Here is a 24,053-nt window from a genome sequence, read left to right on the forward strand (position 1 = left end):
ATACCCATGCCTGGTGCTGCAGTTTTCCTCTTTTTTGAGAAAGATGGGGCCAGGAGAGGTAAGGAGGGTAGACGGGGAGGCCTGATGGAGGCAGGACAAGTGACAAGTGGGAGGGGTTGAGACGGGCCTATGCTTGGAAACTGCAGGTGTCTCAAGGTGCTGCTTATGGCAGGGGAGCTGCTGGCAGTGGTGTTGGGGGAGGCGGCCATGCCTGGAGGAGCCTCATCCTCAAACCCTAGATGGGCTCTCAGGCAGCTCAGGACAAGCCCTCCAGGGTGACTCATGCTGGAGAACTTTCCTCTGGCTTCTCTGTGTGCCAGACGTTAGAAGCAGATGGCCGAGACCCAAACAAGTGTGAGGAAGTGAGGAGCTTGAGGATTCCTCCAGAAAATGTGGTGTGTTGGATGGTGGGGGCTTGAACCCTGGGGAAGGGCTGGTTGGGTCAGCAAGTTGTGGCCACCTCACCTGGGTGCAGGGGTGCTGGGAGTGAAGTTTTGGCCCCATATGCCTTCTGGAGATCATTTCCACGGCTGCAGGGCACCCAGGGTCCCACAGATAGGGGCAAATCTGGCTGCCCCCTCCTCCTACAGAGAGAGAAGTGGAACCCAGAGTTGCTGTCTGCCTGGGGCCCAGGTGAGCATGCACAGAGGTGGATGAGCCTCAACCCCGGTGCCCTGGGCCTCCTCATACCCCACCCCTAGAAGCCAGGACACCCCTGCATGCCCCCCTCCTGGGTGGATACCTGAGCAAAGAGAGGCCAAAGGGGCTGATCTGGACCGGGGAACAGAAGCCCCGAGAGGGTCTGCATCCCGGGCTCAGGCAGGAGCGGATGCTCTGGGCACCTGCTCCATGCTGGGCGGCTTGAAGTTCACTGCACTGCTGGCCCTGGAGGCTGCCAGCTTTTAACCCTGGAGCCTGTGCGGGGCCCTCTGATCCCACCTTCACAAGGCTGCGGCCTCCACGCCGTTGGGGGAAAGGGTGTCCACAGCCCAGATTCTCCAGGCTTTCTGTGATCCCCAGAGGGTTAAGTCACCCACCGAGCGTTGACAAGGGTGCCCCGGGCTCCTGATATCCCAGTGCTCACTCTGGGCTCTGGGTCCATGGTCTTGTGGAGTCTCTCCTGAGGGTTGTTTAACCTTCACATTGAGGCCACCAGGTTCCCTGGCAAGAAGTGGGACTCAGAGGAGCAACTGCCAGTCGGCAGATACCACAGCAGCGGGTCGGGCCAGGCCGTGTGTCTCTCCACTTTGCTCAGATGGCCGCAATCACACATCCCTCCTGAGCCCCTGCATGGTGAGAACTTCCTCCTGGCTCAGGTCGCATAGATGAAGCTGGGCTACTGGGGCCACCCCGCCTTCTCCCCTGGACCATACCCATCCAGCCCTTGTGGGGGAGAGTCCTCTCTTCGTCCTTCCTCCAGCCCTCCCTCCCCTCCCCCTGCCTAGTCCCTCAGCCCCACCCCTTGGGGCTCCAGCCCCCTTTCTGATGAGAGGCCATTTAGTTCTCTCCTGTGTTCCTCAGTCATAGCCTCACTCCTCACCCTCACAGCACGGGCATGGTGGAGCAGACACCACCCTGAGCGAGGTGAATGTGCTCATTTCAGAGTGGTTCACTGTGCCCCTGCAATTAGAAACACACACGGAAAGTGGCTGCAACAGCGTGTGGCCCATAACAAGAGCCCTAAGTGTTAGCACTCACTTACCTGTGACTGTTGCTGAGGGGTGCGTGTTTGCAGGCACACCTGGAAAAGAGGGGGGCAGCCCACTCAGAGGGTCCTCCATCCCACCTGAGTCTCCCTGAGGGCTCTGACTGGCCCAGGACTGTGCAGTGTTGACGGCAGGCACTCTTGGGCAGCCTTTGGGGCCACCTACCTCCTTGGCTATTTGCCTTCAGATCAGTTTGTCCCTTTCAGCCTGGTAATGGGCCAGGGGTGTCCAGACCTGGGCACACTCCTGCCCTGGCCTGGCACCCTCAGCCTGGCATGCAGAGCTGCTCAGGGGCCAGCAGATGGACTCACACCCAGGGGCAGGGCGGCCAAAGCAAATCCAGGATGCCCAGTCACACTGGGATTTCAGATGAAGAACAAATAGCATTCCTTCTGGGTACATGTTTGTACCAAGAGGTTACTCCTCAGTTACAAGACTGGGGTAATCCTAGGCTGGGGACTGGGTAGCCCTGCACTGGGCCTGTTCTGGGGGCCCAGCCACCTTGAACTCATATATCATCCACTGTGTTACACATCCTCACAGACTAGTGAGGTGGGTACTTCCAAGGAAGAGGCTGAGGCCTGGAGATAGACAAAGCTGCCCCAAGACCCCAGCTGCCAGGGGCAGAAACATAGGAGGATACTGGAGTCATCACTGCTCCCACCACCCAGGGGACCACAGCAGATGTGGAGGGGACAGTGAGTATGGGATGCAGATGACCCTCAGCTCTGCCACACCAGCTGGCAGGGCACATCCCCTCTCTAGGGCAATTTCTCCAGTGGAAAAGGACACATCCTGCTCATATTTTAGGACTTGTAATTCCAGATGGACTCGCTGGAAAGAAAACATCTTGCTTAGATAATAATAAATGAGCAGGTGCACATATGAGTTTGATAAAACCCAGCATGCCCACTGGATGTGGAGTTCTCTGCCAGCACAAGTGTGGGTGGGGATGGGGGTGGTGGTTCTCCCAAAGAGGATGGACCAGAATTACATGGGGTCCGAGACTGGATAGAGTCAGGCAAAGCTGAAGGGAATTGAGTCACTGTGGGCGGGGTATGAAGGCACCCTCCTCGGACCAGGACCCTGACACAGATGGGGTCTGCTCCCTGGGGTGCTGCTGAACCCAGGTGCAATGGGGGCATGGGTGTGGGTGCTTATGGGTGTTTCCCTGTCTCCTTCTCCAAGGGCCTTTGGAGGAGTTCTGTATTCTCCTCCAGCAGGAGCCATTTATAAAGTAGCTTAGTGTCTCCCTGAGATTCCCACACTTTCCAGCATGTTTAAAAGGGCCGCTCCGGGACAAGTCCCCAATTGTCCCCCACCTTCCTCACTCTTTCCCTTGGGAGTGAGATGTCCTCCTCCCAGAACTTGTCGGCTACCTCGTCATACTGTTTATTTGCTTGCTGTGCTTCACGTCTCTTACTGATGTGCATCTTTGTTTACTGTCTGGGGCTGCGCCAGCCGTCTCCCTGCTGAGTCAGAGTCGGGCTGGGCCCTTGTTGTTGCGGGGGGGGGGGGGTGGGCACAAGTGAAGTGAGGCCAGCCCTTCCTTAGTCCCTGAAACTAAGCACCTATGTGCCTAGGAACTGTTCTAGGCCCCAAAGTAGTGAAGAAAGCAAACAAAATCCTTGCCTGCAGCCTTTAGTTTCTGGTGCCAGGTGGAGGTTGGCGGTACCTGTGGAGAAAGACAAAAATCAAGTGAAAAAGTACAAGATGCAGGACATTGGACAGTGACAAGAATTATGGAGAGAACCATAGCAAGGGGCCTCTGGAGAGCAGTAGGCCTCTCCAACACCTCTCCCATCTGCACTGAACAGCCCCTTGTCTCACAGTGGCTCAGTTTCCTCCTCTGTGAAATGGGTAGCGTTGCAGTAACCTCTCGCTCACCAGTGATGGACATGGTGGAGGCAAGCACAGTTTCTGGCTCCTGCTCAGCGATCACCTATTCCATTTTCCCTGCAACTGCTAGAGTTTAAAAAACTCAAACACCATTTTTTTCTTCTCTCTCTCTCTCTATATATATATTATTTGTCTGCACTGAACCTTAGTTATGATGTGTAAACCCTTATTTACAGTGTGTGGGATCCAGTTCCCCAACTGGGGATCAAATCTGGGCCCCCTGCATTGGGAGTGTAGAGTCAGCCAGTGGACCACCAGAGAGGTCCCATCAATTTTTAAAAGAGTGTTTGGTTTTGATTTGAATCAGAACTTTTGTGATTATGAAAAATCTAGTCAGTGCTGCCTCACCCCTACTCCTACCACCCCCGCCCCACCCCCCTGCCCCAACCTTACCATTGCGGGCAAAAAATCAATCAGGTGATCTAAGAAAGAAATGGAAATTTTTATTCAATCCAAATTTGAGGATTATAAGCCAAGAACAGCATCTCAGAAAGCTCCAAGGACTGTTTTGCCATTAGAAGTAAAGTCACAGCTATACAAGTTTCTTGAGACAGAGGACAGGAGTGTTATCCACAGCTTACACAATTCAAATCTAAGCTCATCATGGACCCTCACAAGATCAAGAAACTGTTCAGTTGCTAAGTTGTGTCCAACTCTTTGTGACCCCATGGACTGCAGCATTCCAGGCTTCCCTGTCCTTCACCATCTTCCAGAGTTTGCTCAAACTCGTATCCTCTGTTGTCCCCTTCTCCTGCCCTCAATCTTTCCCAGCATCAAGGTCTTTTCTGATGAGTCAGCTCTTCCCATCAGGGGGCCAAAGTATCGCGGAGCTTTAGCTTCCAAGGAACATCAGCACTTCCATTGAATATTCAGGGTTGATTTCCTTTAGGATTGACTGGATTGATCTCCTTGCAGTCCAAGGGAGTCTCAAGACTCTTCTCCAGCACCACAGTTCAAAAGTGCCAATTCTTTGGTGCTCAGCTTTCATTATGGTACAACTTTCACATTGGTACATAACTACTGGAAAAACCACAGCTTTGACTATACGGACCGTTGTTGGCAAAGAAGTTCAGGAAGTGACCTTATCTTTTAAGCAGCTGTGCTGGATTCCAGGAGGCGATTCTGCCCATGGGGGTGGTTTGGCAGATGCATAAATGCAGATCAGATGCACAGCGAGGAGAGAGGCAGGTAAAGGGCAGAGAAATTTTTCGTGTTTAAATTTTCCTTGTCTTCCATGAAGCGTGAATTTTATTTCACACCATCTTCAACAATTGGGATGAAGGGTCACGCGTTTCTTGGATTGCGAGGTGGAGGCCTGGGTCCGCGGGTGGGACGCGCAAATTCCGCCGGTGTCGTGAGCCTCCCGACCGCAGGAGGCAGCAGAGAGCGAGGCGGATACAGTGTATCCAAAGCGGCGGTGGATACGCTGTAACAAGCCCGGCGGGGAGGATACAATGTAACCCGGGCGGCGGTGGTCAGGTGAGCGGCGGGAGGGGAGCAGGCGGGGTTCTGGGTGGCGGGGACTCGGACGCTCGGGCCGCCGCGCCCCGGAGCCCGGGGAGCCTCTCTCTCGAAGCGGATACCCGGGCATAGGGGGAGAGAAACCCGGCCGAGGCCCAGGCCCTGGCGCAAAGCAGGATTCAAACTCCCGGGCGATCACCTGGGGGCAGAGGGACTTGGGGACCTCAGCTGCCCCCATCCCGCTCTGTCAGGGTCTAGCTGGGAAGGCTGCCCCCGTGCACACTGTCACCCCTTCCAGCTGTCACCGCGCGCGTCTGTGGGATGCGAGAGGCCGGAGGGGACCCCACGGCTGTGCCACCGCGTGCTGGGGCTGGACCACTCTGAGCCTGTTTCCTCGTCTCTGAAACGGACAGGCCTGGTGGAAGACAGCTGGCCCTGTGCGGAGCCACTTAGCGAGGGTCCCCAGAGTGTATGTTGCTGTTGTTGTTGTGGGTGAAGGTGGGGGAGGCCCTTTTGGGGTGGCGTCACCCAGAGGCGGGGGTGGACGCTGCCAAGCTTCAGTAGCAAGCAATCCTTAAAGGGACAGTAGAGGCCCTACTCCCGGTGGGGTTCTGGAGGCCTCCTGATGGGCGTGAGCAGCTAGGGTGCACCTTCACACTGTCCCCTCTGGGGCGAAGTTTAGGGGCCTCTGGTGGGAGCCGGGTGATGACAGGACCTCTGCTGGCTGTGTCACAAGCAGAACAGGCGAGGGTGGTTCAGGCACACCTGAGCTTCAGCCCTGTGTTCCTCGGGACCTGAGAGATGCTGGGCTTTGTTCTCAGGGTGCTCTAATTGCAAAGTGGTGGGCTCCTCACCCCGACCCCAGTGAGAGGAGGTCTCTGGAGAAGGGGAGACAGTGGACTAGTGGGTTTCCTGCATGCTGGTTGCTCAAGTGTCCACCTTCCGGCCTGCACCTCTCTGAAGTCAGGCCTGAATTTGGGGTGCAGAGCTCTCCGTGGGGTGAACCTGGTGGGGTGGTGAGGGTTGCTATCGCTCTCCTCTGAGCCAGTTGCTGTGCACTTTGTCTGCTGGGCCCCTGTGTTAGGACCCCTTCTGGCTGCTCCTGGCACCCCCTTCTCCCTGGGAAATGGGATTCTTTTAACTTTGGCTGGAGAGGAACTGAGGCTGAGAGAGGTCTGGTACCCCAGTCACTCACTCACCCGTGGCCTCTCTGCCTGGCCCACCCATCAGGAGCTTAATGAGAGATGCGATTTCCAGGAGGGCTTGTATCCCAGAGAAGGGCAGCTGAGCAGTGTTTCTGCCTTTGAGCTTCTCAGACCATATTTTATTTTCTTTTTGACTAAGGCCTAAGAACCTGTGCATTTTATGTATTTTTAAAAATTGAAATGTAGTTGATTTACAAAGTTGTGTTAGTCTCTGGTGTACAGCAGAGTGATTCTGTTACAGATATAGATATCTTTTTCATGTTCTTGTCCATTATGGTTTATTACAGGATGTGGAATATATTTCCCTGTGTTATACAGTAGGATTTTCTTGTTTATACATCCTTTATATAATAGTTTGCATCTGTTAACCCCATAACCCCAATCCAAACCCCACCCCCAACCACTTGGCAACCTCAAGTCTGTTCTCTACATCTGTGTGTCTGTTTCTATTTTGCAGATAGGTTCACTTGTGTCATATTTTAGATTCCACATTTAAGTGATATCATATGGTATCCGTCTTTCGGACTTAGGGTGGTAATCTCTAGTTGCATCCATGTTGCTGCAAATGGTGTTATTTCATTCTTTTTTATGGCTCATATTCCATTGTGTCTATCTGTACCACACCTTTGTGCACTCATTTGTTGATGGACATTTAAGTTCTTTCCATGTGTTGGCTATTGTGAATACTGCTGCGATGGATGCTGGGTGCTTGTATCTTTTTGAATTACAGTTTTCTCCAGGTGTATGCCCAGAAGTGGCATTGCACGATCATATTGCAAGTCTATTTCTAGTTTTTTTTTCAGGAATGTCATCCTGTTCTCTATAATGCCTCTGGCCATATTGTACAATGCTGGGAGGTTTCTGAGGAGAGACCCATGGGGGTGGCTCCTGACCCTGCAGTCTTTGGGGGCTGGACTGATTGGCATGGGATGTCACTGCCATGCACCTGTGCTTCGTCTCCACCCCTCCCCTGCCCCCACCCCAGGAGGCAGGCATTCTCCCTCATTTATGTGCAAGAAAATGCTCATGACCAGGAGAGGCAGCGTTGTATCAGGCCTGTCTGATTCTTAGTAGTTACGATGATGACCGTAATGTGCACCTGATATTTATTTCTGGCCAAGGGACTCAGAACTTTGTATTGATTCGTTTAGACTGTAACTCTATACAGTGGATACTATTCTTGTCCCTGTTTGAAGCATGACAACTCAAAAGCACAGAAAGGCTTAGGCATTTGCCCAAGGTCACACAGCTGGAGCTGGTAGAGTGTGGATTTGAGTAGGGCCAATTTGCCTGCTGATCAGAGTCTGTTGGGGGTGATTAGTATGGATCTGTTTTGACTGCAAGAGACAGAAATCCTCCTCCTGATAACAGTAGTTTAAACAGAAGTTTATTTGTGTCTCAGTTGAATGAAGCCTGGGGGTGAGCAGCCCAGGGATTCCTCAACACTTGGGAAGAAGGGGCTGGTGAGTACGGAGACAGCTGGGTCTCCCCTGCATTCTGGAGGCTTTCTTGGGTGCTGTGGTTCCTGTCATCTGGGGAGGCGCTGGGCATCAGAGCCGAACACAGTGTGTGAGCTTCCCAGAGACCTCAGGTTATAAGGGAGATAGGGGTTTGGGCTCATGGCACCATGTCCTGCCCTGCTGTGACCAACAGGTAGCCGGTCTGCAGGTGCCAGTTCTACCGGTCCAGAACTTCCAACCCCCATCCTTCCAGAGGCCAGAGAGGCAGACAGGTCCCACAGAGTTGTGGGGGTCCCTGCCCAGGTGCAGGGCAGCACTAGGGGTGGAGGGTGGCCTCGGGCCATCGCCGCTGGCTCAGTTTTCCTTTCAGTGTGTGTGTGGGCACATAGGAATCATAGGATTGCCTTTTATAATTACAGATTATTTTAGACTGCAACCAGGTGTCAGCAGAGCATAGCCAACATCCATGTCCTTCCTACAAAGTTTTGAAAACATCGTTCAACCGAACTCATTTTGTCCTTGAAGCAGAAAGAAGCTAAGGAATGTGGGTCAGCTAGTTAAGTGTGGGCTTCTGTCTCAGGAGCCACCAGCCCTGTGTGTCTGTGGTCTGCTGAGCTCCCAGCTGTGAGCTCAGCCCTTACTGTCTGTGTCTCTGGGCCCCGAGGTGTGGGGCCAGCCGTGGGCTCAGGCCACATGGTGGTCATACAGCATTCAGGAGGCCTCTCCACAAGGCAGTGTTAAGGTGAGTCCTGTCCTGGGCCACACTGCAGGTGGCAGGGCAGGCCTGAGCTCTGGCATCAGCACTGAGCCTTCTGCTGGCAGGGCTTTCTGGATGCTCTGACATGAAAGGAGCACCCTGGGTCCTGGGCGAGAGGGAGGCATTGAGTGTTGGCTGGCCAGGCGATGTGAGCAGGACCAAAGGGGCTCCATGCTAGAGGTCTGGCTGGGCACCCTCCAAGCCCTGCCTGCCCCATCGGTGACTTGGGCATCACTGTTCTCACTGAGGGGCCAGCCATGGGGGCTGGGTAAGGGGGCTGAGGTGGCTTGGGGAGGGGCTGAGGGGAGAGGCTGTGGTGTGGGGATATTTGGCCTGGACCCTCCAGGGGAAGTGAGAGGGGCCAGGTCTCCCCTCTGATACCTCAGGCACTGGAAAAGGGAAGGGGATCCCAGTGAACCTGGGTGCTGGACGCTCACTTCTGCTCTGCCCGGCTGTCCACAGGTGGGGTGCTATGGAATATGATGAGAAGCTCGCCCGGTTCCGGCAGGTTCATCTCAACCCCTTCAACAAGCGGCAGCATGAGCAGGGGGCTGGTGAGGAGGCCCTGGACATTACTTCTCAAGGTGGATGCAGGGGGTGGGGTTGTATAGGTGGTCTGCCCTGCTCACGCCAGCCCCCATCTTCTTAGGTGTTTCCTCCCTGGGGGCATGCAGGCGGCTTCTTCACAGTTTAGACTGCTTCCCCCTGGTCTATCCTCAGGAGAATGAACACGCCCCTGGGTGGGGATGTGTCACTGTCTTGTCTGCCATGTCCCAGGGGCCACACACAGCAGGCGCTCCCTCGGGGAACACTTAGGCCTCGAACTCAGAGCCGAGACCTGCAGGGTGAGAGGTCAGCAGGATGTGAACCCTGAGACTGCAGACCCAGCCCAGGGGGTGCCCGAGTCCACACAGGGGCTCCCATGCTCTGGTGTGTAGCCCTCCAGAGGTCCTTCTCCAGTCCACAGATGCACACACAAGCTGTGAGCCTTAGAAACTGGCGTTTCTGTAACCCTGGTTTTGCATGGCTCCTGTCGGCACAAGGACACAGGGTCCTCTGCAGGCGCATACAGGGCTCACGCCAGAGCACAGCCCTGCTTCTCTGGGCATCTCTGTGGGCTCCCTGTTCCCCGAGGGCCCTGCAGCCCCCTCCTGGGGTGGCGGGCTGACTCCTCTCTCTGCCACCCTCCCCACCTGCACTGCTGCAGCGCGCCTGCCGGAGCTGCCTCCCGGAGGACCAGAGTTCCGCTGCCCAGAGCGTGTGATGGATCTTGGCCTGTCTGAGGATCACTTCGCTCGCCCCGTGGTAAGGTTCAGGGTCTCTGGGTGGGCGAGGTGACCCTCCCCCCCCCCCCCCAGAGTGTGAGAAGCTGGCCACATCCATCTCAGCCGGGCCTCCTAGACCTGGAGTCTGAGGCCTGCGTAACACCCGGATCTCACCCTATACCTGTGTGCTGGCCTGTGGGAATGGGTTGGATGCGGTGTTTGGGAGCCTGGGCTCTGTCCTCCTGGGCAGCCACAGTTTCCCCTCCACATAGGATCCTACAAAGCAGATGTGGGGGTTGATTCCATCTGGGGACCTGGGGAATCCTGTCGTCTGTTGGGGGGTGAAGGCAAGGGTGGCCCCTGCCCACCACCACTGGTTCAGCTAGGCAGGGCCACTCCTGTTTGAGCTAGGTTTTGTTCCATGAAAACCTTGTGGGGTGTGTGTGTGTTTATGTTTTTTTTAATTAAATTCCTTTAAAGTTTCAAAATCTTTGCAAACTATCTCCCCCTGTTGTTTGAGAGAGATGTTATGGTAACATTCAAATAGGACTTTAAGATTCGCCTGAGTCCCCAGTTCCTATTTTGCTGGTCATGTGGCCTTTAACTTTACATTCTGCTGGTACATACAGTCCTCTCAGTTATGTGTTTGAACCCTTATTTTGCACTCCTGAGGGCAGTGACACCCCTTTTTTGGGGTCCCAGCCCCCATCTCTGAGACCTGGCCTGTCTCCTTGCCCGAGTTTAGGGCTTTGCTGGACCTGAGGTCAGGTCAGCCCGTGAAGTGCTGGGCCTGAGGGCAGGTGGCAGCCAGGGGTGTCTCTGAGCTTGGTGATTGAACCAGAGGCTACTTCCTCTCCTTCTTGACAGACAAGTGTCATTTCCCCTGCTTTCATTCAAGAGGAAGTTCTGTAGAAGCAAGCAAGATAGCATAGCTAGAAAAGCAATTGGATTTCTAAAAGAGGGAAGTTCTGTTTTGAAGAACACCGTGAGTTAGGTCTCCAGAGGCCCATGGGTGGGCAGGTCCAGAGAGTGGGCAGGTGGTGTGGGCTGGGGCCTGCCTCTGCTGCTGATGGTCCTGGGCCTTGAGCAAGTCTTTGGGCCATCAGAGCTTGAGATGGGTGGGGAGATCTGTTCTGGGCCCAACGACACACAATCTGGCTATCATCGTCCCTAAATTGCCCCCCACCATGGGAGCAGGGCCTGTTCCTGGCCTCTGATGTGCAGCAGCTGCGGCAGGCCATCCAGGAGTGCAAGCAGGTCATCCTAGAGCTGCCAGAACACTCGGAGAAGCAGAAGGACGCTGTGGTGAGGCTCATCCACCTCCGACTGAAGCTGCAGGAGCTGAAGGTGGGTGCTGGCCCACCCCCAGCAGCAGCCAGAGCTGAACTGGAGGCTGGGGGAGTGATGGGTCCTCAGCCCAGCTCTGATCCTGCCTGTGGTCCTGGGTCATGTGTCCACCCACTGAAGCAGGTGGGTGAGTTAGTCCCACCTTGAGCCATGTGACCCAGAGTGTGGGCTGGTTCCCTGAAGATGATAACAGAAGGGGTTGTGGATCCTGGAAGCCAATAACCACTGGGGTCCATCATATAGTCCTTGAGTCTGATTCATGAGTCCATGGGATTTGGATAGTGGTAGGTTCTTTAGAATATAGGTAAGGCAATGGTATAGGCTCAGACACCCTGAAAGACAGTGGCTTAAAGGAGGTGGTTGTGTAGATTCACTCATGTGGAAGTGTTATGGGTTCCCCAGGCCCATCTGGCAGCTACTGGCATTGGGGACTGCAGGTCCCCCTTTTCTGTTGCTCTGCTCTTCCCTGGCAAGTTCAGGACCGCCTCCATCAACCTGGGTCTGCTCTCAGCCAGCAGAAACAAAGCAGGGAAGGCAGCGAGTGCCCCTCAGTACCACTCATGTGCCTTCGGCCCTAGTGTGACCTTGGAGCAGCATCTAGGTACAGAGGTGGTCTGTAATCTCAGTGGACCAGGCCTGCCCGGGCACCCTGTTCTATTGTAAAGGGAGGGGTCTGTGGTAACTTCTGCTATGCGTGGTGCCTGGGAGATGCAGTCAAGGGGCTCATGTGCCCAGAAGGAGCTGTGACCCCTCCCTGGTCTCCTCCCTAGGACCCCAATGAGGATGAGCCCAACATTCGAGTCCTTCTTGAGCACCGCTTCTACAAGGAGAAGAGCAAGAGTGTGAAGCAGACATGTGACAAGTGTAACACAGTCATCTGGGGCCTCATTCAGACCTGGTACACCTGCACAGGTGGGCGGAGACCAGACTGCCCTTCTGGGCTGGCAGTCTAAGTCTCCAGGGAGAGGGGTTCTCTATCATGTCCTCAGTATTTGCAGAACCCTGCAGTGTGTGGTGGGTGGAGCAAGAGTTGAGAGACCCAGGTGTCTGCCTTCCCTGGGCTCAAGTCCACTGGCCACATGTGACTCTTCAAATTTAAATTATTGAACACAGATAACTAGCTCCTCAGCTGTACTGTGCACGTTCCAAGTACACAGTAGCCATGCAAGGTTGGTGGCCACCCTGCTGGACATTGTAGAGACACATCACTGTATTGGAGGTGCTGCTCTGGATGAGAAATCAAATGAGTCAATGATATGGTGTGTTAGAAATAGTGAAGAAGGCTAGGGGAGGAACAAGCATGTCAGGGAGTGGGTTGCTGCTATTTTAGGGTGAAATGAAAAGGCTTCATGTGACATTTAATAAAAAAAACTTGGAGGTTAGGGGCAAACCAGGAGCATATCTGGGAAGGAACATTTCTGCAGGGGAGCTGTCTGTGCAAAGGCCTGTGGTCAGTATGTGTCCAGTGTATTTGATGAGGAGCAGAGAGCAGTGTGGCGTAGAGGTGCTTCAGAGGTGGCAGGGGGCTTTTCTCTAAGTGCACTGGGGCCATGTGGGTAGATATACTTAGGTTTTAACTCCAGCTGCTGAACTGAATGTGGCATGGGGGAGGGAAAATGATGGCCTTCTGACCAGGGTGAGACTCTGACAATCAGATGAGAAGGGCCAAGTGCAGCCGTAGCTGAAGCACTGGACATGGGTGTAAGAGAGGAGTTGGGATGACTTCCCAGTTTGTAGTCTCAGGAGGTTGAAAGACAGAGTCCCTGAAATCTGAGATGGGAAGCTGGGGTGGATTTGGGTAGGAAGAGCCGGGTTTCACTTAGATTGCTTGGCCTTGATCCCTTTGGGTATCACAGTGGGCATGGCTGGTAGGCCCCTGAACTTCTGAGTCTGAAATTGGGGGAAAGGTGTGCACGTACCTTCAGGGCAAGGCTTGGGGTGGGGACATTTGGGGACCTGCAGTGACACCTGCAGAGGCTCTTGGGTTGATGTGGGAAGTGGAGTGGAGCTCCCTGGGTGTCCCAGAAGCTGAAGGTCAGCCTGGGCTGCAGAGTGGCCCCCCTCCTAAGAGGCATGCTGTTGGGCCCCCATCCCAGGGTGTTATTACCGCTGTCACAGCAAGTGTTTGAACCTCATCTCCAAGCCCTGTGTGCGGTCCAAAGTCAGTCACCAGGCTGAGTATGAGCTGAATATCTGCCCTGAGGCAGGGCTGGACAGCCAGGATTATCGCTGTGCTGAGTGCCGAGCACCCATCTCTCTGCGTGAGTGCACCCCGGGTTGGGGGTGGGAGTGGGGCAGGGTACAGGGCTGAGGGGAGCTGTTCTGGGCAGGGTGCCCTGCCATCAGCTGCGTGAGTAAATGGGAGGAATGTGCAGTTGAGTTCCTCTCCTTGGGAAGCAAAAAAGGACTGCTTTTGGTGCCTTTTCATGCCCTGCCCAAGACGACTGAGGTTCCCCTAGGAGTCCCTGCAGGGCTGGGCTACAGACAGTCTCTCTCCTGTGACCGCATCCTCACAGAAAACCCACCCCATGGGAAGACCACGCTACACTCATGCTGTATGTCAGGCCTTCTTCCTAGAAACATACTGAGGTTGACTCAAGGGATTCCCCATCTACTGTCCCATTTTACTGATGAGAAATGGGAAGTGGGGCCATGTGGAAGAGGACGAGTCAGGGGCGGGCCTGGCGGTGGGGAACCCTTGGTGCAGCTGGGGGAGGGGACCGCTCAGGTCTCCCTGACTTTGGAACATCTCCTCCGCAGGGGGCGTGCCCAGCGAGGCCCGGCAGTGCGACTACACTGGCCAGTACTACTGCAGCCACTGCCACTGGAACGACCTGGCTGTCATCCCAGCGCGCGTGGTGCACAACTGGGACTTCGAGCCGCGCAAGGTGCGGAGAGAGAGAGCGGGGGCGAGGGGTGCAGCCCTGGGTATTGGGCGGGGCGTGGTGTGGCCAGGGGCGTGGCCGAGCGCCGGGGGCCTTGGAGGGTGGCTGCGGCCGGTCGGGGCACAGGCTGCGTGGGGCGGGGCCTCAGAGTGGGGCAGAGTGGGGCGGGGCGGGGACAGGGCGGTGCTGCTGGGGAGCGCAGGGGTGCCAGCTCTCCACCCCTCCCGCCCAGGTGTCCCGGGGCAGCCTGCGCTACCTGGCGCTGATGATGTCGAGGCCAGTGCTCCGACTCCGGGAGATCAATCCTCTGCTGTTCAACTACGTGGAGGAGCTGGTAGAGATCCGCGTAAGACAGGGGAGGGACAGGCATGGGGCAATCCTGCTCCCCCTTCGCAGCTGTCTGAGAGGAGAGATGCCACCTGCGTCGCTGGGTGCCCCCCCTCTCCTACTGTCCTTTAAGTTAAAGTCGCTAGAGCAACTGTCTAGTCACAGTATGAAATAGGACGCTAGGCTCAGAGGTAGTTTGAAATTTTCTAGTAGCCACAGTAGAAAAATGAGGTGAAGTTCATCTCAGTGGTGTCTTATATTTCGTGTACATTATTGAGATACATCGCGTGGCGTTTCTGTCTTGCATTAGTCTGCGTCCCAGTGTCTATTGTCAAGTGCAGCCTCACATTGGCCCAGCCACATCTGGTTGGTGTTCTGAGGAGCTGTGTGTGACCGGGGGTCCTCTCTTTGGCACTCAGCAGAGGGTGGGGTGGGGTGTGCCTCGGGCCTGTGCGGAGAGGAATGGGACTTGTTGAGGAGGAGCTGAGGCACAGGGCCGCTGGGCTGAGGAGGGGATCTGGGTTCAAATGGGCAGTCTGGATGCGAGCTCAGGTGCTCCTGAGGTGTGTGTGCACATGTGGAGTAGGGCGGGGAGCAACTATGCCTGAAGGAAGCTTAGGGTCCTGCCTGGCAGGGAAGCTGTGGCTTGACCTTGAGCTCGGCTGGAATGCACTTATGGTCCTCTACTGACCCAGAGTTTAAAGTGACAAAGCTTCCCACAAAGCCAGCCCCGCCCCACCCCCACTGGCCACGCAGACATGCCCAGCACAGCCCCTGCTCTGGCCAGAGATGCCCACTTGCCCCTCTTGTCCACAGAAGTTGCGCCAGGATATCTTGCTCATGAAGCCATATTTCATCACCTGCAGGGAGGCCATGGCAGCACGCCTGCTCCTGCAGGTCAGTCCACCCACCCCCGGAGTAGAGGAGGGGTGGTATGGGGAAGGGGTCCTCCAGGAGGGCAGGAAACAGACCAGGATCGTGAGGGGAAGGCTTGATACCGTACGTGTGCTGTGCTGTCAGCAGAGGGTCTCCACACTGTCCCAGGGAACACCAGGGCTACCCACAAAACCATTCTACCCACAAAAGCGTTCACTGCTTCCATCAGTATGAGAAGCACTGAGAGAGTGGGTTGCCCTGCAGCCTTCATGGGAGCCTCCACGGAATGGACCCAGGGAGGGCTGACCACAGAACACTTTGAGGCTCACCTACTTACTTGTTCGCAAGCACTCACTGGGTGCCTGCTGTGTGCCGACGGTGTTCTGGGTCCTGGGGAGCAGTGAGCAGGGCGGGCGAGACCTGGCCCTTATCTAGGAGTGCACTGTCTGGGTTGGGCCGACGGGAAGAGTAGGAAGCAGTGCATTGGGTGGTGAGATGTGTGGACAAGATAAAGCCGGGAAGAGGGCTCTGGGCAGGCGAGGGCCCCAGTCTGGTGGCTCCGGGTTCACATAGCTGTGCCTGCAGCTCCAGGATCGGCAGCACTTTGTGGAGAACGATGAGATGTACTCGGTGCAGGACCTGCTGGACACGCACACAGGCCGGCTGGGCTGCTCACTGGCTGAGACCCACACGCTGTTTGCCAAGCACATCAAACTGGACTGTGAGGTGGGCCCCCACAAGCCAGGTGGGGAGGCGGGAGGGCGGCTTGGGAGGATGTGCCCCCCAACCCGGAAGTGGGCACTGACCTCCTCGCCTTGCCTGCAGCGGTGCCAGGCCAAGGGCTTTGTGTGCGAGCTCTGCCGGGAGGGCGACGTGCTATTCCCCTTCGACAGCCACACGTCCGTGTGCGCTGACTGCTCTGCTGTCTTCCACAGGTCTGTGTGAGCGACTGCCTCCGTAGACAGTAGATGACAGGTGTGGGAGAGACAGGTGCTGGGAGTGTCGGGTGGGGAGAGGCTGGGGCTTGACCTTTGCCACCTGGTTTCAAATCCTTGTGCCTGGATCCTGAGGTGTGAATTTAGATTCTGATGTGTGAGACTCAGCTATAGTTCCACTGGGGAGAAGCCCCCAGGGCCTGGGGAAGGTGCACACCCCAGGTCCCCATGTCCAGCTCCTCCCTTTCTTCCTGGGACTTTGGTTTACTGAGGCTGAAGCTTCCTAAGCTCTCTAGTTTTTATGATTTATTTTTTTCAAACATCCCTAGGCCACAAGAAATACCCAACAGTTTTATTTATTAAGTACTTAGGTTCAACAATGGAAGCATTTATGTCCTAAAGACTTGTGGGTGTTTGGAACAATGATACACAGAAGTGGGAAGAAGATATTTGAACTCTTTAAGTACACTTACCAGTAGGCTTATGCCTATGGAGCCCACACGGCTTGTCACACTGGGCTCAGATGGGACCCCACCATCCTGTTTCTGTCCACATTGGATTTTCCTGGCACTTGCTATTTCTCAGAGTGACCCGCAACCTCATAGGTCAGCAGAGCTGGACTGCGGTCTCAGTAAGGACTGTAGCAGAAAGTGTTGTTGAAACTCTGAGTTCCTTTGAGCTGGCAGTTTGTGTGGTATCCTGTCAAATGTTGCTGTGCCCCCTTCAAAAATTTAAGCTGCTATGGGGACCGTGTGCACCTCCACAGAGCCCTTGGTGGGGGGGCGGGGGGTGCTTTACATGGTAGTGGGAACAGGTCAGGGAGGGGAGTCACTAAGAGGGTCAGAGTGTACCAGGTGATAGGTGTGGCCCCTTGGGGTGTCTGTATGAAGGAATGTGATACAGGCCTGGCCGGCATACCTGGTTGAGACTGCTGCAGGCTCCTGTCTGTTCAAGGAGTATTGTGAAGACTCAGGGTTACAATTCTACTTGTGGAGCGCCCTCTTCACGGCCATTCCTGTCTCCCCCAGGGACTGCTACTACGACAATTCCACCACGTGCCCTAGGTGTGCGCGCCTCACCCTGCGGAAGCAGTCGCTCTTCCGGGAGCCTGGTCCAGACCTGGACGCCTGAGCAATGGAAACTCTTCTAGGCCTGTCTGTCCTGCTGGTCTTTGCCACAGTGAAGGTGTTTCCTGTACTCTGGAGACCTAGGGTCCGGCCCCTGGACCCCCCTACTGCTGAGCCAGCACCACCAGGACCATTGTCCCCCGGCGTGTGTTGGGGCTTGGGGTGGCTGTTTTTTGGGTGGGCTGCTGTGAGGGCCAGGACATGCACCCTTCCTTCACTGCAGAGCTTTGAGGGTCAGGTGGGGAGAGCATCCCTCACCTCCCCTTTGGTCAAGAGCCCCCCAACCCTACCCCGCCCACTTTGGGACCAAGGCTGCTGGGCCCTGGCTACCCTGGAAATCCTGGAAGCCTTCCGGGGAGTGCCGACAAGACTGAGGATGCAGTCTTAGCCTGACTTTTACCTGTGGTGGACGGTATGGGTTCTACTTGGAGGCCCCTCCCCCAGCTCCTTGCCTCTTTGAGGTCCCCTGCTTGCCCCTGGCTGGAACTGTGTTCATCACTATCTCCTGAGGGCCCTGCCCCCACCCCCAGGTTCTCTCTCTGGGGCCTCTGCCGGCAGGACCATTCCAGGGGCTACTGGCTGCCGTGGAGATCTCACCTCCTAACCGCCCCTGCCTTGGCCCAGCCCAGCTCACTCTGGTGCTTCATCCAGCGAGGATGTGTGCTTCCAGGTATCTGGCAGGACCGTGCCCCTGGCAGGTCAAGGTTAGGTGAGAGGGCTAGGGGACAGTAGACCTGGACCGAGTGTGCCTATGGAGGGCTCCGAATCACTCGGAGACCCCCCAGCTGGGGCCTTCTGTTTGGGGAACTGAGATCAGGCACTAGAAATACTTGCTCAGGGGAGCACCAGGCAGGACTCACGGGGTGTGGGAGGTCCTGCCACCAGTGGGCAGAGGGAGCCAGGCATGGAGGACTGACCCAGTGGGGAAGATGCATTTGTGGGGACCATCCAGGGGAAGGCTGCCCTGGCCTTGCTGGCCTTCTCCTTGCCCTGGACTGTGCTTGGCTGTTGACATCTGGCGCTGACACACACATGTGGCGGCTGGTGGGCAGGAGGCAGTCACCTGGACATCCATCACCTTTTACTGGGAAGCGCAAGGAGAGGCTTGGCCAACAGGGAGGCCAGCTGAGCCAATGTGGGGGGTGGGTAAGGAAAGTGCCAACCCCTCCTTGCCCCTCTGCACCCCAGGGAAGCCTTGCCCAGGGGCTTTAGGCCACCCTCTGACTCTGCTGGGCTGTTCAGCATGTCACTGTGGGGGATTGGTTCACATGGTGCCACCCTGCTTCCCATTCTTGGGTCTAGGGGGTTAAAGGCTAAGTGCCCTCTTCCTACACCTCCAATCTGTACATCTCACCGCGGCATCGCATTTCTGTCCCAGGGATCCTGGCTTCTCCCAAATGGACTGTGTAATCAGCACTGTGTTATTCCAGTTGCAGTCACTGTGTCCATAAGAAATGTCAGTAGCCATTTGTTGGGCAAGGTTGGCTCTTTTTTTTAAACCTCCTCCCACATCATGTCGTCTTCTCATCCCCCTTCTGGGTGACAGATTCTTGAAACAGAATCATGTGTAGGTCTTTCTGAGACCAACAGTAGCCAGAACCCACTGAGGAACCAGTTAGCATGGGCAGGCCTCCCAGGAGAGCTGTGTGGGCTGGGCGCTGGGGACGGGGCGGGGTTTGCTGCAGGGTTACTCAGAGCCCACAGGCCCCCTCCCACATGGTCAAGTGTAAACTGGGCACCTGACCTTGGCATCAGTGTGCTGACACCTCTAGGCTGTGCTAAAGCACACCCTCTGGGGTTGTTTGGGTTCCAGGAAGTGCTGGGCCCAGCCTGGCTCGGTAACAGAACTTATGTCTTCTCTCCTGAGTCCTCCCAGAGGGAAGACTGTCATGTTAACTCAATGTAAGCAGTGCGGGTCCCAGGTCTAGCTCCCAGAAGCCCCTCTGGTCTTCAAGTTTGACTCACTGAAAGGGCCCTTGGAGCTCAGGAGAACCCAAAAGCCCCTCCCAAATGACATTCAAACCTGTGTGTATGTACATTTCTCTCTGGTTTTGAGGATGATCTCAAAGAAACATCAGAGGTGTGCTGCACAAGGCTGGGGGTGGGGGAAGGGTGTGTGTGGGCTGTCTGTGGGCCCACCTGGTGCCTCCACTTCAAACAACTAAAGCCACACTTTGGTATCAGAGGGAGCATGCAGTCTCCACCCACCCACTTCAGGTATGAGGATGAGTTTTTCTTAAACTTTCAATTTTAACAGCTGTAGGTTTACAGAAGTGCTGCAAACACATTCCCAGGTACCCATCTCCTGGATTCCGTGAATGTTAACATTTTCCCCATTTACCTTACTCTTTCTCCACACACTTTCTTTTGAACCATCTGGTGGAAGTTGCAGATGATGCCCCTTTGCCTCTAAGTGCTCCTGTGTTACCCCAGCAAGGACATGCCTCCCACAACTACGGTGTGGTCACTGACATCAGGATGCTCACATGAATGCTGACCATAAAGCCTACAGCAAGCTGTGTTCAGATTCAGCCACTTAGTTGCCATGTCATTTTAGCCTTTAATCTGGAAGGGTTCAGGACTCTGACACAGAAAATCACAGATAAATTATTCTGAAGACTTTCCTTCAGTGAGGGTTTTTCTGACTGGACTTGGGCTTTGCCCTTTTGGTGGGAATTTCACAGAAGTGACACTGGGTCCAGTTTGTCATCTGTCCTACTCAAAATGCTCTGGTCCACTGGTCTGTCAGCTGACTGACATCTTCCTGGCACTCTTTAGGCACTTTCTTACTTTATAGCACAGGAAAGTGTTCCAGGCTTAGTTAGTAATTGCCCCAGTCCCAGCCCTGACACCAGTCATTTCTCTGAGGAGTCCTGGAACCTTCTGGTGGAGGGCGGACGTGATAGTTGGGTGTGCTCACTTCTGGGCTGATCACTGCCCATAGGTCCTTTCAGTAGTGTGGAAATAGTACTCCTTATCTATTTCTTTTCTGGTCTATAAGCATTAAAAACCATGAGTTCACAGTGAAACTTCTCATTTCAAAACAACATGAGTCATTCTTTCCCTTTTTCATGTTTATTATTTCCTCGCTCGACAGTGAGTGACAAAGCTGGCTCCCTTATCCAGAGTACACGTATTTGCTCAGTCCGACAGTGCATAGAAAGCACCTTTGGGACTGCTCACTTATGCTGGTGAGAAACAAGGCTACTCATGAGCCTTTAATATTTGTCTATAGCCTGAGGGCATACAGTCAAAAAGTACTTGCTTTTGCTTCTTCATTGTGGGTGTGCAGTTCCTGTGAAATATGGTTCTGTTCAGGTAGTCCACTGCTTTATTTTCCCATCCTTGTTTGTTTGTGCAGTATATTAACATGGTCCCCAAAGTCAGAACTTCACAAAAGGTACAAAAGTTACATCTCATCCCACCCCTGGAACCAATCTCTTTAGTCTGATTTCTCCCACCTTTGTTTCTTACTGTACAAATGAGTACGATGTATGCATATTTTCTCACTTCCCCGTCTTCCTTCCACAAAAGGTAGCATACTTTACTCCTGATGTTGCTTTTTTCTATTAACAATATATCTTGGAAACCACTCCACATCAGTTGAGTTCTTCCTTGTTCTCTTATTATTGTAGTTATCATCACTTACAACTGTCTAACTCTCCATTGTGTGCAAGCGCCATTTCATATTTGACTTTTTTTTTTTTCTTTTTCATATTTGACTTTTTACATGAGACTCTTCAGGCTGTTTCCTAGGTTTTGCAGTTGCAAACAAGGCTGCAACAAAATTCAAGCACCTGTATTTTCTTTTGTTGGAAGTGTATCCTCCTAAAAGTGGGATTGTTAAATCAAAATAAATATATTTTGTATTAGTGCTTGATGCTCCTCTGTAAGGGATGTACAAGTTCCTACCAGCAGTGAACGAGGGTACCTGTGACCCCACAGCCTAACCAGTGGTGTGTAGCCATACTTTTGATTATTGCTGATCTGAATAATGAGAAATGGTATGAGTATTGTTTCATCTGCACTTCTCTTATGTTTGAAGAGCTAATTTACTTGCTTATGAATTATATCTTCTGTTTACTTTTCTATGGAGTTTTTGTATTTTCTTCTCAATCTTTACGAGTTCTTCACATATCAGAGATATTAACCCATTATCTGTGAGAAATTTTCTTCCAGTGTGTTGTTTGCCTTTGACTCTCTTTGTAGTGTTTTATCCTCATGGAAAAGTTTTTATTACATTTTCATATCATCAAATTGATTAATCTTAAATTTCATCTGGACTTTGAGTTACAGAAGATCTTCCTGATCACCCATGGGGAAGAGGCATATATCCATGGGTTGTGTAGCACCTGTATTGTTTCAGCTTTTACATTCAAATCCCTTGTCTGTTTGTTTATTCCTGTGTATGCTGTGAGGTGTGAACTAACTAGCTTTTGCCAAATTTTATCTAGCTGTCCTGCACTATTAAAAAAAAAACCTATCTGTATCTACTTCTGGACTCTCTATTGTATTCTACATGTTTGAGTACCTCTTTGATTCAATCACAGGTTTTATAGTGTGTTTCAATGTCTAGAAGGCTGGTCTCCTCATTGTGTGTTTTAAATAACTCTTCCTGGATTTTCTTTCAGTCTTTTTAAAGCACATATTTAAACACAATTTCAGTAACAAGATGTGATGCTCTTTAGTGTCAAAATGAGCGTACCAGAAGCAGGGGTTTCAAGGATATTAAACATCTGGAAGCCGAGACTTGGCCAGGTGTCATCCAGGAGGTTGCCCTGTTGTGTCTGGTCTTCCTGCCGTGGAGTGTGTTGTGTACCAAAGTTGCCTAGGAGAGCTGTTTGGAGCGCTGCTCCTTCTCACTGTACAGCTCCCTGTAGCAGCTTATTGCATCATTGATTGCTCTTGAAACTTGCAGTTTCCACGCGGCATCAGGGCTGTTACTGGTAAGGACCTGCAAGCCGGCCTCAAAATGTGAGAAGGCTGCTGACAGCTCCCGTGTGGTTAGTTGGCGCAGGGCAGGGGCAGCCTCTTCACCCTCCTCCTCCTCTCCTGCGGGCTCCTGCTCTAGCTGCATCAGCTCCTCATTTGAGAGACCCTCATCGTGGGACTGCAGCAGCTGGTCCACATCAGCTTCTCCCACCTCTCCAACAGCTACACTCTTGGCAAGGATCACAATATCTTGTTGAAGCTGTGCAATGCTATCTGTTTGGGAAGCACGCTGGAACTGAACACACTCAGGCCAAATCTTCTTCCACACACTGTTTATTGTTGCTGGTGTGAGCTCCCCCCAGGCTACTGCGATGTTGTCCACAGCGTCCACAATGCTGTAGTTTCTCCAGAACTCCCTGATCTCTGCTGTATCCTCCCCATCTGTTGCTTCTAGGATGTGCTCAAAAGTCCTTCTTAGGTAATGAGCTCTGAAGGCAGAGGCTACACCTTGACCCATGGGCTGGATCGAGTCAGCTGTGCTGTCATGAAGATATTCCACTCTTACATTATCAGACAGATCGCTCAGATTGACTGGGTGGCATGGTGCCTTGTCTAAGATGAGCAGGGCTTTGTTGGTCAGGTTGTTTTGGGCACAGTATTTCTCAATGGCAGGGCAAAAAGTATGTGAACCATTCATGAAAGATGCTCCTGGTTGCCCAGGCCTTTCTGCTTGAGCGCCAAATCACGGGCAGATTGGGCTTGGAGTACCCCTTCAGAGCCTTGGGGTTTTCTGAATGGTACACCAATAGGGGTTTCAACTTGAAGTCCCCAGCTGCGTTGCCACCAAGAAGCAGCATCAAGCGATCTTTGGATGATTTAAATCCTGGCTCAGCTCTCTCTTCTACAGAAAGAAATGTTCTTTCAGGCATTCTTTTCCAATAAAGACCTGTCTCATCCACATTAAAAACTTGCTGGGGGGTGTACTCGCCTTCCTGAATGATGCTCTTCAGTATTTCTGGATATTCATCCTCCTTGGCAGGAGCTGAGATGTTCATCTTGAAGTGGGGCAAACAGTGGCGTTCCTTGAATCTCACAAACCACCCTTTACTTGCAGTAAACTTTTCTGTTTGAGAGCTTTCACCTTGCTCACGCTGTAAGTCAGTAAACAAACTCTTGGCCTTCTTCTGAATAATGGTGACACTCAGGGGCACGTTTCGCTGACTCTGGTCTTCGAGCCACACGCGCAACAACCGCTCCATGGTCTCCATGAGTGCACTTCGGTAACGAGTCAACCGGGAGGCTCTCAAAGGAGTGGTTATTTGTGAACTCGCTTTGATTTTCTTTATTATCTCTGATGGTCGCCACTGTAGAGACAGCAAGGCCTAAGGCCTTTGCGATCTGGCTGAGCTTCTCACCCACTTCAAACCGTCTTAACACTTCTAACTTCACGTCGAGGGTGATTGCTTTCCGTTCCCTTTTGGCACTACGGATGACTGCGGCGTTTAGGGACCTTTTCCCGGGCATCTTTGCCGCCGGTATGTACTAACCACAGCAGTATCAGGGCGAGAAAGCCTATGGTTATTCCACGCCCCCTCGCAGAATTTGGGGAAGAGAAAGTGGGGCTTCCCGGAGGCGCAGTTTGACGACACGGGGGATATGACCGGGTCAGCACAGGCCGGCCCACGACACAGCCCAGGACAGGGCCGGTTCCTTCTGGGTTCCAGGGAGTCGATCAGAGCGGCCAAATCCCTGGACAGCAGGACTGGGTTTCCGTGATGCAGAAAACAAAACTCCGTGAGGGGCGGTAATACGACACAGCACACGCCGCCCGGGGGTCTTCGGTTCCTTAGTAACCGGTTCCCAGCGCTGTA

The 24,053-nt window shown here is 53.7% G+C and overlaps 1 protein-coding gene across 3 annotated transcripts; it reads left to right on the forward strand.

The window, feature by feature from the left end:
• The first annotated feature begins 4,970 nt into the window (after positions 1–4,970).
• Positions 4,971–20,773, forward strand: DEF8 (differentially expressed in FDCP 8 homolog). 3 transcript variants are annotated; one of them, XM_065925242.1, is made up of 12 exons: positions 4,971–5,084; positions 8,951–9,072; positions 9,696–9,793; positions 10,951–11,100; positions 11,871–12,012; positions 13,197–13,361; positions 13,861–13,988; positions 14,218–14,331; positions 15,129–15,209; positions 15,774–15,914; positions 16,014–16,123; positions 17,152–20,773. In XM_065925242.1, exons 2-12 carry the CDS (start codon positions 8,961–8,963, stop codon positions 17,252–17,254), a joined length of 1,344 nt encoding a protein of 447 aa, XP_065781314.1. In that variant the 5' UTR covers positions 4,971–5,084; positions 8,951–8,960; the 3' UTR covers positions 17,255–20,773. The 3 variants fall into 3 exon arrangements, with proteins under 3 accessions (XP_065781314.1, XP_065781315.1, XP_065781316.1); XM_065925243.1 differs by having other exon boundaries at positions 8,951–9,042; XM_065925244.1 differs by lacking the exon at positions 13,197–13,361.
• Positions 20,774–24,053: the final 3,280 nt, after the last annotated feature.

The sequence above is a fragment of the Muntiacus reevesi genome, chromosome 2, assembly GCF_963930625.1.
Source record: "Muntiacus reevesi chromosome 2, mMunRee1.1, whole genome shotgun sequence".
Taxonomy (NCBI): domain Eukaryota; kingdom Metazoa; phylum Chordata; class Mammalia; order Artiodactyla; family Cervidae; genus Muntiacus; species Muntiacus reevesi.

What these genes read in the sequence shown, in the direction of transcription:
- DEF8 (XM_065925242.1), top strand. Translation starts at nt 8,961, where the DNA reads ATGGAATATGATGAGAAGCTCGCCCGGTTCCGGCAGGTTCATCTCAAC. An exon ending in TGAAGCTGCAGGAGCTGAAG is followed by an intron (nt 11,101 to 11,870) that starts GTGGGTGCTGGC and finishes TCTCCTCCCTAG; the next exon opens with GACCCCAATGAGGATGAGCC. An exon ending in TGCTCTGCTGTCTTCCACAG is followed by an intron (nt 16,124 to 17,151) that starts GTCTGTGTGAGC and finishes TGTCTCCCCCAG; the next exon opens with GGACTGCTACTACGACAATT.